This window comes from Pelobates fuscus, chromosome 12 (assembly GCF_036172605.1).
Source record: "Pelobates fuscus isolate aPelFus1 chromosome 12, aPelFus1.pri, whole genome shotgun sequence".
NCBI classification, from domain to species: Eukaryota; Metazoa; Chordata; class Amphibia; order Anura; family Pelobatidae; genus Pelobates; species Pelobates fuscus.
The window spans coordinates 58,169,844-58,186,542 of record NC_086328.1 but is presented as its reverse complement, the minus strand read 5'-3'; the positions used below and the strand labels follow the sequence as shown (position 1 = coordinate 58,186,542).

The 16,699-nt window shown below is 40.9% G+C and overlaps 1 protein-coding gene across 1 annotated transcript in view; it reads right to left on the bottom strand.

The window, feature by feature from the left end:
• The window catches only part of SLC6A2 (solute carrier family 6 member 2), a 1,625,321-nt gene that overhangs the window by 1,307,573 nt on the left and 301,049 nt on the right, over positions 1 to 16,699 (bottom strand). Inside the window, exon 5 of the mRNA XM_063437889.1 lies at positions 5,114 to 5,252. Within this exon, the coding sequence (XP_063293959.1) occupies positions 5,114 to 5,252 (139 nt within the window). The remainder of the gene's footprint in view (positions 1 to 5,113; positions 5,253 to 16,699) is intronic.

The following is a 16,699-nucleotide window of genomic DNA, read 5'->3' as shown; positions in this document are numbered from 1 at the left end:
GTTCGATGATCACGCTTCAAAAGCTTTGCAATTTTAAGAGTGCTGCATCCCTCTGCAAGATATCTCACTATTTTTTACTTTTCTGAGCCTGTCAAGTCCTTCTTTTGACCCATTTTGCCAAAGGAAAGGAAGTTGCCTAATAATTATGCACACCTGATATAGGGTGTTGATGTCATTAGACCACACCCCTTCTCATTACAGAGATGCACATCACCTAATATGCTTAATTGGTAGTAGGCTTTCGAGCCTATACAGCTTGGAGTAAGACAAAATGCATAAAGAGGATGATGTGGTCAAAATACTCATTTGCCTAATAATTCTGCACTCCCTGTATATATATTTATATAGCCTCTCCTCTTTTAGTATAGAAGTTGGTTCTATTTTCAGCTTATCCTCCTTCCAGGGTATGGACATAAAAAATGATTAAGATGGAGGCTTGGGGAATGTGTTTGTTATAGGGGAAGTTGTGTAAGAGCTGGGATGAGGACAATATGTTGAGGTAGTTGATACTAATAGGGTAATACCTGTACTGTGCTATAATAGTATAGTAATATATTGTTAACTGACAAGTCGATTGTTTTGTATGTTTTATGTAATATTGTGTCAAAGTGAAACTATTGTGAAGAAACTTGTATTTCAGTTTTATGTATTTTGGGATAAAACCAATAAAAAAATAAAATAAAAATAGAATAAGGGCACATTTTGATTTTCAGTGGGGAATTGATGAGATTACATATCTGGGTATTAAAATCCCAAAGAATATACAAACAATAATTGAAGTTAATTACTCAGCCCTTTATGATGAAATGAATAGACAACTGTGTGAGTTAAAAGGGCTGTTCATATCATGTATGGGAAGGATAAATGTGATTAGATCCTATATAATACCAAAATGGCTGTATTTATTGAGAAAGATTCTATTGAAGTTGTGCTCTATGCAGGATTAATGCATTTTTAGTCAAAGGTTAATGGATTCGTATGGGATGATAAGAAACCCAGAGTGTCAAAAAAATATATTTGCTTCAACCATAGAAAGGGGGGACTAAATATGCCAAGTTTAGAAATATATGCAGAGGCAGAAAAACCAATGGTCAATGGTGACTAAGAATTGTATTGAATTTTGGATAATATTTAAAAACCGTATAGGCATGAAAGACAAAGTACTGCCCTCTGCCCCTTTGGATATTTTTAAGAATAACATTCCTCATCTAAAGCTTGACAACTGGGTGAGTTTCATACCTTATAAAATAAGAAATGTCATGTCTGAGGAGAGTATTAATACCCCAATACAGATTCTTAATGAATATGCACTTGAAGAGTCAGAATATTTTAACTCACACAGAATGTGGCATTATTTAAAAATGCATATATATATATAATAACTATATATATAAAATGGCCTATAACATTCTAAATATTTTAAATAATGTGGTTGTGAAAAAAGAATTGCCCAGATGGTATAGATTATTAGAAGAACTGGATAAAGCATACAATTTAAAACCTTATGAGAACTGGCATAGGGAATTGGAATACCGTTTAAATCTAGAGGAATAGATAAACAGTTTGGTCAGAGTTAATAAGATCACTCATTGTTTAAACATGGTTGAATTACATTATAAGATCATGATGCGCTGGTACTTAGTCTCAGTAAGATTGGCAAAGTTTAATATAGATACTAATCTAAAATGTTGGAGATGTAATAAAGAAGTAGGAACCTACCAACATATATGGTGAAGTTGTAATAAAATTAAAGTATGGTCTGACATTTTTGGTATTCTTTCTAGTGTAACTAACACTATAATTCCACCTGTGATTCAAAGGGCCCTTTTTCATATGGAACTAGAAATTTTATGAAGAAACGATAAGTAGAGTTGAGCGGACACCTGGATGTTCGGGTTCGCCAGGTTCGGCCGAACTTCGGCAAAACGTTTGAGTTCGGACTCGAATTTGACCCCGAAACCTCATTGAAGTCAATAGGGACCCGGACTTTTGGGCACTAAAATGGCTCTAAAAAAGTCCTGGTAAGGGCTAGAGGGCTGCAAAAGGAAGTAAAATTGGGGTACGAGTAGGACAAGTGCCCTGCAAACAAATGTGGATAGGGAAATCACTTAAAATAACATAAAATACATAAAAATGTAAAATAATAATCTTGAACTAGGAGGAGGAGGTGGATGTGGAGTAGGAGGTTGAGGAGGTGGTGACCGTGGTGGTGTAGGTGGAAGCGGCGGTGGAGGAGGTAACCAACACTGTTTTTTTTGTTTGTTTTTTAATTGGGGTAGCCCCCAAAATATTGGGACATATAAAAAAAGAAAACAAAGAATAAGTGCACTTAAGTATAACAATGGCTGGGTGAGGCTGGTATAAATTTATATTCTGCACAAGGTACAGACAAGTCTGGTGGGATGCATGCCTGGTTCATTTTAATAAACGTGAGCTTGTCCACGTTGGCAGTGGACAGGCGGCTGCGCTTTCACCCACCAAACTAACAGATGGTTTATGTCAGGCGACAATGTAACCGCCAATAGTCAACAATTAAGTTCACTGACAGTAAGGTAGTGCCGGTGTCCTAAAGAGAAAACATTTCTAGAGGTCACACAACAGTGTGACAGGCGTAATTAATACAGTTACTTCACTGTCTCAAAAAATGTGAATTTGTCAACAACAATGTAACAGTAGTATTTATTGGTTTTATTGGCCTGCAATAAATGCACAGCAGGCCGCAAATGTACAATTTAGCACAAAAAAGTGTGATTTTTTAAACCAACAATGTAAGAGTAGTATTTAAGGGTTTTATTGAACTGCAAGAAATGCACCGCAGGCCGCAAATGTATTATTTAGCACCAAAAAAAATTGAATTTTTCAAAGTGCGATTTTGTGTATATGACGGCTTTATTTGACTCTCAGATATTAAGTGCACGCCCCAAATGTACTTTTTAGCACCAAAAAAATGTTAGTCAAACTGCAATGTCACAGCTGTATTTAAAAATGCCTAGATGTTGCCCACTGAGCTACCAGAACAGGATTAAAGTAATGTGCCTGGCACACATGCAGTTGCAAGTGCACTGCACTTGCAAAAATGCCCACCTAACAAACAGACTGATTGCTTATTTCTCTGTGGCACTGGGCTCAGTAGCACCCACAAAATTAATCGCTGTAGTTTGCAGATTCAACACCAAACGCTTGTTGATTGGCTGCCCTGCAGCTTTTCAAAACACGTCATTAAATTGCCGAACACCGAACTCGAACCCGAACTGTTCCTGAAATGTCCGGGTTCTGGTTCCGGGTCCGGGTCCAAAAATTGTAATGTTCGGTACAAACCCGAACGATAAGGCTTTATTTCTACAGGGGCTTCTAGCAGCAAAGATGGTATAGTTAGGAACTGGTGTCAAAATTATATAATAAAGATAGAAAATGTAATTAATCAGATGAAACATCAGGCTCAAATGGTAGGGGATACTACTCTGCACAACTTAATTATGGAAAATACTATCAAGTGTGGAAAAGTTGGCTGTTAAAGAAAAAAGAAAACATTAGGATGGTGGACATCAAATTGGATATTTTAAGTATAAGAGTGAAATCTAAGATAGTGCTACCAGGTGAAAAACGTTATAAAAACATCAAATAGCTTGACGCACGTTTTGGCGTGTCAGCACACTGTTGTCAGGAACACTGCTCCTGACAACGTCTAGGTATTTGTTGTTTTTATCACTTTTTTCACCTTCTAGCAATAATATGCACTAGTAAGTTTAAGATTCCTTAATTTAGTTTATTTTCTTTTTAGATAGGGAGACTGGTTCAAGTAGGCACTAGTGGTTTGTCCACGGTGCCAAGGTAATTATAGGAACAGACTTTTTGAGCCATCGCACTTTGTGTATTTTTTTTGGGGGGGGTTACTTTTACCCGGTATTGTTACCTCCTGATATACCTGCTTTGTGTATATATGCTGGGGTAAGCACCCAGCTAAGGCCTGGACTAACTATTTAGTTGTTTGCCCTACTTTGGGGAGTTGTTTCATACACCCAGTCAATATAAGTTTTTTGGCTTCTCCCTGCCAATTGTGTTTTTTCTTACATTACCTGTTTCTCTTATTATCCCTAGAATAATTGAAGGTAGGGCCTCCTTTCCATTTTACGGTCCCTCTCCCATTTATGACTTTCTAGTCTATCTCTGGTGTCTACATAGATAAGTACGCTTTTAGCTATATTTGTAATATAAGAGATATGTAATTGCGTAAATTTATGATTCAATGCATATGTTTGCTTTATGTTTTTTATAAATTCAAATAAAGAAATATTAAATCTAAAAGGGTAGCGGGTTACAACAAGACACAGGTAAAGATGCTTTTTTTTATCAGCTTGATGGTATCTTGTTAACACATCCTCCATGTTGGTACATGGTTCAAAACAGCTAATCCCATTTATACCACCATTATGCATTCATTTTCTGTGATGTTGTGCTTAAGAGTGTCATTTTTAAACAATACAAACTAATACAATACAATTTGTCATGTATTTTATTAAAGGGATACTTCACTGACAAGTTCAAACAAAATAAAAACCAATGTTTAGAAGATGTACCCTTGAAATCATGCATGCATTTAATTTTGCATTTTTTACATTGGGGATATATCTAAATGTAGCTTTTAAAAGTTTTGCTTGTCTAAAGCCTTTTCAAGTCCTCCCTTTATTCCCCATCCCATACTTTCTGTGGCTGTCCAATGACAGACTTTCCAATACATGTCAATGAAAAGTCTTTGCTCTAAGCAATTTCCTGTCCTTTCAATTTAGCTCCACTGATCTTAACTAATAGGATGTACCAAGACCAGTTGACTGCCAGGGGGAATAACAAGGTTAATTTATTAAAAAAAAAGTGCCAATTTCTATCTAGTAAAATGAAAAACGAGGACACACTATTCACATATAAAAGCTCATCAGCAAGCTGAAGTGTCCCTGGGGCATTTCATATACATATATATATATATATATATTTTTTTTTTTACAAATGTTTAGTAGTGCATTTTTGCATTTATGGGTCAGCCAAAACTCTTGTGCTCTATAGTGAAATATAAATTGTATTAATGTTAAAGAATATTTGTTTTAGACTACAGCCTTACCTTTCCTGAAGTTTTGACACCTTTCCATAGACTGAAAAATAAGACTATAAGAACAGCAATGAGACAAAGAGTGAGTTGCCACCTTGGTAGCCCCAGATCATGGATTCCAGCACTTTCATGAAGATGAAGAACCCCACGCCTGTAGCAAAGATATGTATACATTACAAGTGTCATACTCATAAATAGATATATGTTCCATAAACTTTAACTTATTATTCAGAACATGACACTGTTTTAAAAAAACATACACACATAAATACACATATTATATATATATGTGAAACTAATCAACTAAAGAGGGTATATTAGCTAAATGGTTTTCAGGAAAAAGATGCATCAGTAGTAAACCACAAAGTGTTCTGGGGCTACCACACACACACACACACAGTGAATTTTAAGACTGGTGTATGGAATGATTATTTAATGTCACAGTCAGTGTGGACATGGCTTAATAAAACCATATATAGCAGAGGTGATGTGTAAAGTATTAAAATATTACATGTTGTCCAGTTCAAAAATATGAGTGACATATGTGGCCTCCTAGGATTCTTTGCTACAGGTAGGCAAAGGATAAGGCTGCCAGATATAGACCTCAATTCCATTATATTGTCAGAATGGCAGGAAATGGTTGATAAATATCCGGCTACTGGAAACTATTTCTTGTTGAGAGACTTTTCAGTACAAATTGTCTTCAACATAACAGCTGTCTTTGTTTGCTGGCTAAACTGCTGTACTTTGGCAGAAAGTAGGATTTTCTCGATTGTAGACATACATGCCAAGATCATGTTGGTCTTGTATGTATTCTTAGCAGCATGTATAGAAAGAAAAAGCAAAATATTATCTGGGAGTAAAAATGAAAATAAAACAAATACCCAGCTCACAGATAAGAAAATCTAAAACATAATTTATTAGATCAATTAAAACATCTAAGTTTGCAAAATGTAGATTAAAATGTCAGCTTAACTCTAAATTTCAGATACAGCTCTATACATTGTATGAAATACATTGTATGAAATAACAACAAGGCACGCACATTTTATATTGTTGAAGATTGCCTTATCTACCCTATATTTAGGCCTCCTGAACTTTCCCGGGTCGCTCCTGATTGAACCCTTAGATTGTATTCCCTCTGGGATCGACTGTAATTCTTTCTGAAGTCTCAAAGTCATGGACCTGTATTGTGCGGGCCTGTCTATCCTCATTAATGCCTCACTGTGTGTTACCCCTTCATTATATCGTTTGTACAACCGGATGAGAGGAGTATAAAAGGACTGATAAATCGAAGAATTTAGAACATTAGGTCAGGAATAGTGATGTCCCGAACGGTTTGCTGGCGAATAGTTCCTGGCGAACATAGCTTGTTCGCATTCGCCACGGATGGCGAACATATGCGATGTTCGGTTCGCCCCCTATTCATCATCATTGAGTAAACTTTGACCCTGTACCTCACAGTCAGCAGACACATTCCAGCCAATCAGCAGCAGACCCTCCCTCCCAGACCATCCCACCTCCTAGACAGCATACAATTTAGATTAATTCTGAAGCTGCATTCTTTTTTTTTTTGTGTTATATTTAAGCATGCTAGGCTGAACGTGCGTATATCATGGCTAGTTGCACTGAGGGTATGAGTATATAGCGGTACATTGTTGTGAAAGATGGCTGTCATGTTTAGGGTGTAGCTTGCACGTTATCAACTGCATATTTATATCAGCAGCTCCACCACTAGTTATAAATCAAGTGTGAGTCGCCCCATGAGATGAGACTAGTTAATAACATAATACATGAACGGTTAAGGTAAAGGCATGTAAGGAACAACGACGATAAACTCTTTAGGAGGTGAAATAATGACATGTTTAAACGCTTGCTACTTTACGATTAGTTAATGTGCAGAGAGAAGTTCATGTGATCAAAGGCATGGTGTGGAGGATCGGCTGTAGTGGGACATGCTTGTCAGGCTGCTGTTTACTGCTTGTGCTCATCTGATCCTTTCTGGGCGCCAGGTGCAGACCCTGGGAGTCCCTGATACCTGGAACAACAAAGGCAAGTCTCTGGCTGAGTGCCGGGTTTGCGGCTTGAGGTGGTGGAAGCTTGTTTTGTCGGGTGGTCGGATATGTCCTGGTGGTGCTTCACGTCCGGTGCGGGATTGTGGTGGCTTAAGGTGGAGGCGAGTGCTTGACGTGGGGCAGGCTCTGTATTTCTGTTTGTGCCTCCGGTCCCATCTTCGACGCCTTTTGCGTTGGTGGATTTTAATGGGACTGCTTCGCTTAGCTGTGGTGGAGCTTTCTTGGGGCTGTGGTGGAGCTTGTTGGGGCTTCCTGCTTGTTATTTGCTTCCAAAATTGCTGGTACCAGGAGGACACGTGGCTGCCGCCATATTGGGAGAGTCGCAGATGAGTATGTCAGCCTGGGCGGCTGTGCTCTGTGCGTCCATTAGCTCCAGACAGCCTCAGGGGTGGACCAGGATAACCCCCACCGGTCCAAGGTGGGGGGGTTAAGGAGCTCCTGCGGGGAAGTAGCAGCTCCAGGGCATCCCAGGATCGGGAGATCGTCCGCCCGATGAGCACCAGGCCACACTTGCCACGCGGAGGTAAGTAAGACTCTGTCGAGTTGCTGACCGCTATTAAGCATGTCTGGTCGGTCAGGTAGGAGCAACATTGCTGGGTCATCCCCTTCTGGGGTGAAATTCGCTTGTTGATAGCTGCTTAAAGTGAGATATTGAGGGAGCTCACACGAAGTGTGTCTTTCCTCCATGACGGCTAGGCCCCGCCCCCCAGAAGCTGCATTCTTAGTGAGAGGAGGGACAGTGTAGCTGCCGCTGATTTAATAGGGAAATCGATAGCTAGGCTAGTGTCCACTACAGTCCTGAAGGACTCCTCTGATCTCTGCTGTAAGGACAGCACCCCAAAAAGCCCTTTTTAGGGCTAGAACATCAGTCTGCTTTTTCTTTTCCTGTGTAATCTAATTGCAGTTGCCTGCCTGCCAGTGTGTGAGTCAGGATCACAGCGTATACTGTGCCCACTTGCCCAGTGCCACCACTCATATCTGGTGTCACAATAGCTTGCATTTAAAAAAAAACCAAAACTTTTTTGACTGTGAAATAATAGCAGTCAGTTTCCTTCACACGTGTGCGTTTCAGGGCCTGCCAGGGCACAGTGTCACACCAGTGCAACTCATATCTGGTGTAACAGTAGTGTACATTTAAAAAAAAAAAAACCACGGGGCTTGTTGTCACCTTTCGGGGATCCTTGGTGTTGTACGTGGCTGGGTGGAGGAAGAGACCTTCAATGACATCAGTGAGGACAAGGAACGGGACATGGCTAGCTTGGTATCCAACCTTGTGCAAATGGGGAGTTTGCGGTTGTGCAAATTGACTTTTTGCGGTTGTTTGCGGTGCGTAAACTGGGAATTTGGTCTGTCACTGTGAAGCAGGCGTAACCCTTACAGTACCTGATCGATACAACATCATACCTGATGTTTTAAAGCAGGTTATTCCAAACAATTTAGGAATGTTAGGTGATTTATGCCCTTTATGGATTAAAACCAGACTCTGCATCAACTATGTAATTTCCCATGGGAGTTTTGCCATGGATCCCCCTTCAGCATGTCACAGTCCAGGTGTTAGTCCCCTTGAAACAACTTTTCCATCACTATTGTGGCCAGAAAGAGTCCCTGTGGGTTTTAAAATCTACCTGCCTATTGAAGTCTATGGCGGTTCGCCCATTCGCGAACATTTGCGGAAGTTCGCGTTCGCGTTTGCGAGCGGAAAATTTTATGTTCGCGACATCAGTAGTAAGGAACTTAAAGAAAGAAACATAACAAAAATGTAGAAAAAAAAAGATTGAACATATGTAAAAAGCCTAAGTGTGGTCAGTTTTACTTGTTTGTTGGGGTAATTAATCCCCCTGGTATTGCTACTCTGACCTCCTTGTTGCCCCTGTTTTACCCAGGTGGATATGAACTTATGCTATTTCCCCATTGCTGTCAATCTCAATTCCCTTATGTTGTGGAAACTATCCAGATTTTGATACCATTCTCTTCTGGTAGGTTTACATGGAGATTTTCACTTTCCATCCTGCTTTTGCTGCTATCAACATAAAGTATAAGAGTGAATGTTTACATTTTGCTGGAGAAATTGGTATATGGAAGAAAAGGATTGTGTCGGGGTTAAAAGCTAACTTTAGTTTGCAGACAACTTCTGTAATATTTGCTATATCCCTCCAGAACCTACGATTTCTGAGCATGACCACCAAATGTGTTGGTATGTACCCATGTCTATCCCACTCGTCCAACATAATGGAGAGTTTTGTAGCAGGAATTTATGTGCATCTAGAGGCGTGTGTTTGTATGTGTGTGTGTGTGTAAGGGTGATGTGTGTGTGTGTGTGAATTTGTTTGGAAAGATTGTGTATGTGGGGGTAGGGGTACAGATTAGTAAATAGCCTCCCTCCCTTCTTACATTTTGCCTGGGAGGGGGATCCTTGCTGCCATCCCTGATCCCTGGTGGTCTTAGTGTGAGTGAACTCTAGCCTCCAGGGCTAGAGTTCACTATTGATAGATGTGAGTGTTGCTGTGGCAATGCTCCGACCTCGCGAGAGGAACCCCGTGGAGCTGCTGGCAAGAGCTCCCTGGGTCCTCTCCTGCGTCCCTCCCTGCCTCTGGGCCGGTGAGGGAGAGCTTTGATCTTTGATCTTTGATCTCCCTCACCAGCCCATGGAGGCACACAGCGCAGGCCGCGGGGATTAAGGTTTGCCCAGGCACACCCGGCACACACAGTGAGCATGCCTATGGCTATGTGCGATCGCTTCTTGGCCCAGATGTATTTGGTCAGCACGGTTTGGACGGAACGGAAGAATTTCTGTGGGATTATTATTGGAAGAGAATTCAGGACATTTATAGAAATAGTATTTATCCTTCCCACCCATCTATAGTGCAGTTTATCCCATGATTCTAGGTCCCTCTGAATAGAGGACAATAAGCCAGGGAAATCTGCTGAAAATATTTTTATTGATTGTTTAGCCAACTGGAATTGATATGCCTTTTTCAGGTGTAAAATTTGTGAGTTAGAGTGGTTCAGGTTGAGAATATCACATTTTTCTGTGTTTATTTTGAAATTAGTTTACTGTAAGTTGTGATCACCTCCATCAATTGAGGCAAACCTTTCTTAGGATTTTCAATGGTGAATAGAAGGTCGTCTGCAAAAGTCGACACTTTATATTCCTGGTTCTGTACTTTGATGCCCTCTATTCCTTCCTGTCTACGAATGTCCTGTAACAAGGGTTCTAGGACTAGGATGAAAAAAAGGGGAGAGAGGGGGCACCCTTGGCGCATTCCATTTGAAATGGGGAACACTTGGAAAATTGTCCATTGACTTTTAGTTTGGCAGTTGGGGTTGAGTAAATTGCCCGGATCCATTGGGTCTACCAGTGTCCAAACCCCAATGCCTCCAAGGTGTTAGTTAGAAAGGACCAGTCCACCTTGTCAAAAGCTTTCTCTGCGTCAATTGCTAAGAGGAGGGATGGAGTATTTTTTTTGCTAAATTAAGTACGTTTATAATCTTGGTGGTATTATCTTTGGCTTCCTAAATGGGGCAAATCCAGCCTGATCAGGGTGGACTAGTGTCACATATTCATCCACTTATAAAAATGTGGTTAATGACATTTACTGTCCACACAGGAAAAGTTGTGTGGAGCAGCAACCTAATCCACAGAAGGGTTAATGCTGAGCAGCAATTATGCAAATGGAAACCTGGTAACTGACTTTGGGGTCAAAGGCCGATATCAGCCTATCAGATCTAGAGGAGGGGTATTTAGGCCCAGTTCTCATCCTGCTCAGTGCCCTGTCGTGGTTTCCCTTGTGGTTATCCAAGAGCGTGTTCCTGTTTATAGTTTTCTACCTGTTTTTTTAATTTGGCCTTGTTTATTGACTTCTCTATATTCTGGTATCCTGATTCCTGGCTTTCCTCATCGCTGTGTCCCCTGACCTCGGCTAGTATTTTGACTATTCTATGTACGTTAAATCCGGCCATTCTAAGGACCGGTAATAAGCTACTTATTTGTCATCCGTGCTATACAGTTCTACATGCTGGATCATACAGTAATCCTGACAACTAGTCCTGAAAGGAAGGGTCATAATCTGGAAGCCAACATCTTGGTGAAAATATTTACGTGCATGTTTATAAGAGAAATCAGGCGATAACTCGAGCATCTCTCCAGCTCTTTCCCTGGTTTAGGGAGCAGTGTGTCAGGATTACAGTATGATCCAGCACGTAGAATTGTGTAACAGAGGACTGATTGGTACGTTAGTCCAGCCATTCTAAGGTCCGGTATATGTTACCTAAGAATAGTCAGAAATAGCCGAGGTCAAGGGATACAGAAAGAGACACAAAGATTAGGAAAAGCCAGGGGTCAGGGATGCCAGAAAACAGGTAAGTCAACATCAATGCCAAAGTCAAATAACCAGAAAAACCAGGATCAATATCGCGCTCTCGGACAACCACAAGGGAAACCACAACAGGGCACTGAGCAAGAGGAGATCTGGGCCTAAATACCCCACCTGCATGATTGCTGCTCAGCACAAACCCTCCTGTGGATTGATTGCTGCTCGGCATAACTTTTCCTGTCAAGACAGCAATGTTGCTCAGCACAACTTTTCCTGTGAGAACAGTAAATGCCATTAATCACATTTTTATGTGCAGATGAATACGTGATACAGTTTAATATTGGCCTCTAGGTTACAGTGGGGAATTGTTTGAGTCAGATATATGGAATTTAGGGCTTCTAAGAAATGTTAGCCTAGCTCTTTTTGAAAGGATTTAGAATATGTGGCTGAGAAGCCATCCGGGCCTGGGCTCTTGTGAAGAGCTCGTCCAGGGAGCGGGACACTGAGGGGGGAAGGATTTTGTAAAATTTGTCTTCCAAGTACATCTTAATCTCATCTGTATTTTGTGGTCCCTCAGTTAGGTTGTATAATGAGAGATAATATTCCCGAAATGTCTGTAGCGGAACCCTGTTGTTGGCTGCCCCCTTCCTGTATTGTTGATTGCCCTCACCTACCCTACCTTGCCCCTAAAGACAAATACTGTTCCTGGCCCTTGGATTACCTCGGGGCAGTGTTGCAACTTTAAATGGGCACTTCGGATACCGTCGAAGTGCCGAAGTAATCGTCGAAGTTGTCGAAGTCGTCGAAGTGCAAGGCATCGAACAAAGGACCACGTGGCGGCGGCCATTTTAACTTCGAACACCGCCGACCCTTACCATCGACTCCACTTCGACACTTCGACTAAAGTCGAAGTACCGGCCACACTTCGAACGGGACTTAGCCGTTTTTATGCCAGAAATTGACCGACCGCACAGCCCAAATCCATGGAACTGTTTTGGGCAGGAAAATGTGCTTGCGGTCGGTCATAAAGGGACCTCCAACTAACTATTGATCTACTGGAGGGATTGGGGTGATTTTTGAGAGTATTACTAATTGAAGTCTGCTGATTACGAAAATGTATGTTTTATGTTTGTAACACGAATATTGTAGAAGTTATAGATATTGTGTAAAAGTTATGTTTGAAACTGTATAATAAGTGGATTATCTCTCAGGCTAAGGGGAGGGAATCTGTGGGTTGCAACCATTATGCTATTGGCTATTTTACACCTCCCCTGTGGGCGGTCTTATGTGTGTGAGGTGGAAATAAAAGGCAGGCTGGATGTGCCAGCCAGCAGTTCTGCTCCTGAAACTGTGTGTCGTTCAGTTATTTGGATTGCTGTTGGGATACTGCTGTATTACTTTACCTGCTGGAAACCTTGCCTGTGGATTTATCATCACCTTGTTCCTGAGCCTCACTGGTATCTTTAGTGGAGAATAGCTGTGAGATATCGGCTCTCCGCTACAATGTCTCGACTGTGTCTTCTGTTGTCTAAGCTAGTATGTTCTCGTTTTTTTTTTTTTTTTTGGTATGTACGTCGTCTGTCTTTGTTTAAGAACTTTCGCTAAAAGCTTGCCGCACCATTTCCCATGGGAGTAGTACATTTGTCTTGTCAAAACATGGCTTTTTTGGTGTTGTCCTGTAGTAGAGAGTGCAGTTCCGATCTTAGGGATAGTAGTTTACGGTAGTCGTTGCCTGTCACGGTGTGTTTTTTTGGGCATATTCCATCTGTTTTCTAGAAGTGTTATCATTTTGTTAGCCCTCTCTTTTTTAGATCGTGCTCCTCACTTAATGAGTTCCCCCTTAACCACTGATTTGTGTGTCTCCCATTGAATGAATGGTGAGGTGTCTGGAGTTTTATTTTCATTGAATAAGTGTGTCCTTGTGGAAAGAATCGTGTTTCTGATCTATTCGGAGTTTAACAGGTTAGGGTTCAGTTTCCATTGACCTTTGGTATGAGGCAGTGAGGGGATATGAATCCAGAGAAATATTGGGGGGTGATCCAACCATGTCATGGTGCCAACAGAGGACACCAGGGACAAGTCATGGTGGGGCAACAAGAAATAGTCAGTTCTCATATATGTACAGGCTGGGCTAGAAAAGAAGGTATAATGCCTGCTGGTTGGGTGGAAGGCTCTCCAGCAATCTACTAGTTATTAAGTGTGCATAATGTGTCTCATTAAGTGTCTGGTGGATGCTAGGTGTGTGACATGTGTAGCAGTACTGTCCTTATTGGAGTCCACTGAGACATTGAAGTCCCCCCCCCCATATAAATAGTGTGCTCTCCGTGTTATTTTGCACTATGGACATGATTGTATGAAAGGCTCCACATGTTTGTTCAGGAAGTATATCACCAAAAGCATCACATGTGATGAATTGATGAGACCTTGTAGTATGATATATCTCCCCGAATCATCCGCAATGTGTTTGGTATATGTAAATGGTACATTAGCCCCTATGAGGATGGCTACTCCTCTTGATTTACTTCTGGTGAAGTTGTTATAGTAAACGTAGGGAAATTTAGCATGTTTAAGAGTGAGAGCATTCTTCCACCTTAAGTGTGTTTCCTTGGCAAAGACTACCTCTGCTCCCAATTGGATGAATTCCCTAATTACCATATGTCTTTTTCTGGGGAATTTAGGCCCCTGACATTGTAGGAGAGGATATTAAGCGAACCCATATTACACCACTCTAAGAACTCTAAGCTACAAGATATAAGTGTAATTCGGTACTGAGAAAGTTCAAGGAAGATCTGACGTTTCCAGCTATAAAGAAATTGGAGAAAGACCTACAAAAAAAAAAAAAAATTGGACAGGACTGGAATAGGGCTTGGTTAACAGTTGCTAAACGTATTAAGTGTCTAAACTTAGTGGAGTTGAATTTAAAGATCATTAATAGACTTTATTTGGTTCCTAGTCGTTTAAACAAAATAGACCAGAGTAGAACAGATATATGCTGGAGATGCGACGAGGGAGTGAGAGACTGTGTACATATTTGGTGGAGCTGTCCTCCGCTAACGGAATTTTGAAAAATGTTCCTGTTCAAAATTGAAATGGTAGCAGGAACTAATTTCCCCTTAAATGATTTTATTGCACCTAAATACCCATCAATATAATCTAGATTTGCAATATTTTTTTACCCATGCATTAATAGCAGTGAAGATCTCAATAGCTAGAAGAGAACTAAAACTCTATCAAATTGGTAAATTGTAAAACGTCAACTAACTTCACAACTTACGATGGAGGTTTGAACAGAAATCTGAAGAAAAAAACATCTTTGACGTAAATAACTGACTTTAGTGGATTAATATATATAGAAGATAAGAGCGGAGAGATAAAAACAGTAAAGGAAGAAAACAGATCATGGGGACCAAAGTGATGATAGAAAAAAAAAAAAAAGCTAACTCATATCATGAATAGGAATATTAATGCAGATTGACTAGAGAGGAGGGGTTCACCATCTTATGTGTGTGTTTTGTGTATTTACTGTGTTTTTTTTTTTTTAATGAGCAATATCAATGTTTTTACAGATTAAAGTAAAGTTAGAAAAAAGATAAGTGAAAGGAAAGCATTGATGATGACTAACGTACCAATGCCTGGGATGCAGAAAGCTTAAAAGAATACATAAGGCAGTTACTGTGTGAAATGAAAATTGAGAAAAAAAAAAAGTATGGAATAATTATGAGCGATCGTTTTTTTCAAGTAGTAGAAGACTATAACCCGTGTAGCTGATATTTGTGCTAGTCACTGAGAAAGTTACTCATCTTCAATGTCGGAGTCGGTACCTTTCCCCGTAATTGTCCAGGTATCAATGATGGAACGGGATGTTGTCAGGTAGTAAGTCCACCAAATTAAGGTACCGCTCTGGGCAGGGATGTATTTACTACAAGGCAAACAAGGCGTTTGCCTAGGGCGGCTCTTTCAGGGGGGGCACCAAAAAATGCCTGTTACAAATCGCTATTTGTAACTGGCCCTTTAAATGAAAAATTGCCCTGCTTCCCTGGATTGTGGAGAAGCCTATTTGCCAGCCTCCTTCCTTATGACTATGGCCCTGTGTGAGCGGTGATACCCCAGATGGCTATGCCATGGAGCCTATTCATATAATGAAAGACTATGGGAAAGACTTTAGCTCCATGGCAATTGAACTGTGTGAATAGGATCTGCGCGCTATTCGGTAGTTTTGTGCGCTCAGATCCCAGCTATCTGGGGATATGTGAAATGTCTGTGTGTTATGTGTAAAATGTGACTTTATGTATTTTAAAGTGTTTTATGTTGTTTTGCAACCATGTGGTTAATGGAGTCTGCCTCTAGTCCTGGATAATTGAATTACTTCCCCCCATTGTCTCCAGGATAGAGGGCCCTGTAAAACCATGCTTCCAGAAGGTCAAATGCACATTTGTACTAACTTCTGAACCCCTGGTCCAATTCGTATGATTTTTGAGTATGTTGTTCCCCTGAATGGATTGATTGTGAATATGTATTTTTTATGCGAATGTGATGTATATTTTGGGAGTTATGAATGTTGTGTAAAAACTGTATTTTTACTGTCTGTGATAATTATGTTAATCCCTTGTGTAGCATAATTATATCACAGACATAGGGGAGGATTTTGTGTGTAATTACTGGGAGTGGTTTTAATGATGTACGTGTATGATTGGTTGTTTTGTCCCGCCCTGTGGGTGGTCCTGTATTTTCAAAATGGTAATAAAAACCAGGCTGGGTGTTCCAGCACCTCAGACCTCTTCTGACCCTCTAACTTGCAGCCTCGACTCATGTTTGTAGGGGACAGCTATAATCACTACAGGGATTGCTATGCTCTTCATACTCCCTTAGCTGTTGAGCTCTTGTAAGAGCTCTTGTTCCTGATCCTGCTTCGCTCTACAGAAGGGAGAGGGTCACCTATTGGAACCTGGAGCCTGGTCGTAGGTCCAGGGCGCAGAGCAGACGGCGAGATACCAGCCCAGCAGCGGTGGTTCGTGGAGTCTGCAGTGCTTATGGTGGCTGCGGTGCTGATGGTCCTTTGGTGAGCGCTAGGAGCATCCTTTTCTACGGTCCAACTTCCAGCCAGCCTGGAGGCAACCGTAACATTTGGTGGCAGCGGTGGGATGGCGTCCTAGCGCAAGGAGCAGCACCCCAACAGCACTGGTATCGTATGAGAGTTATTGAGGGCAACG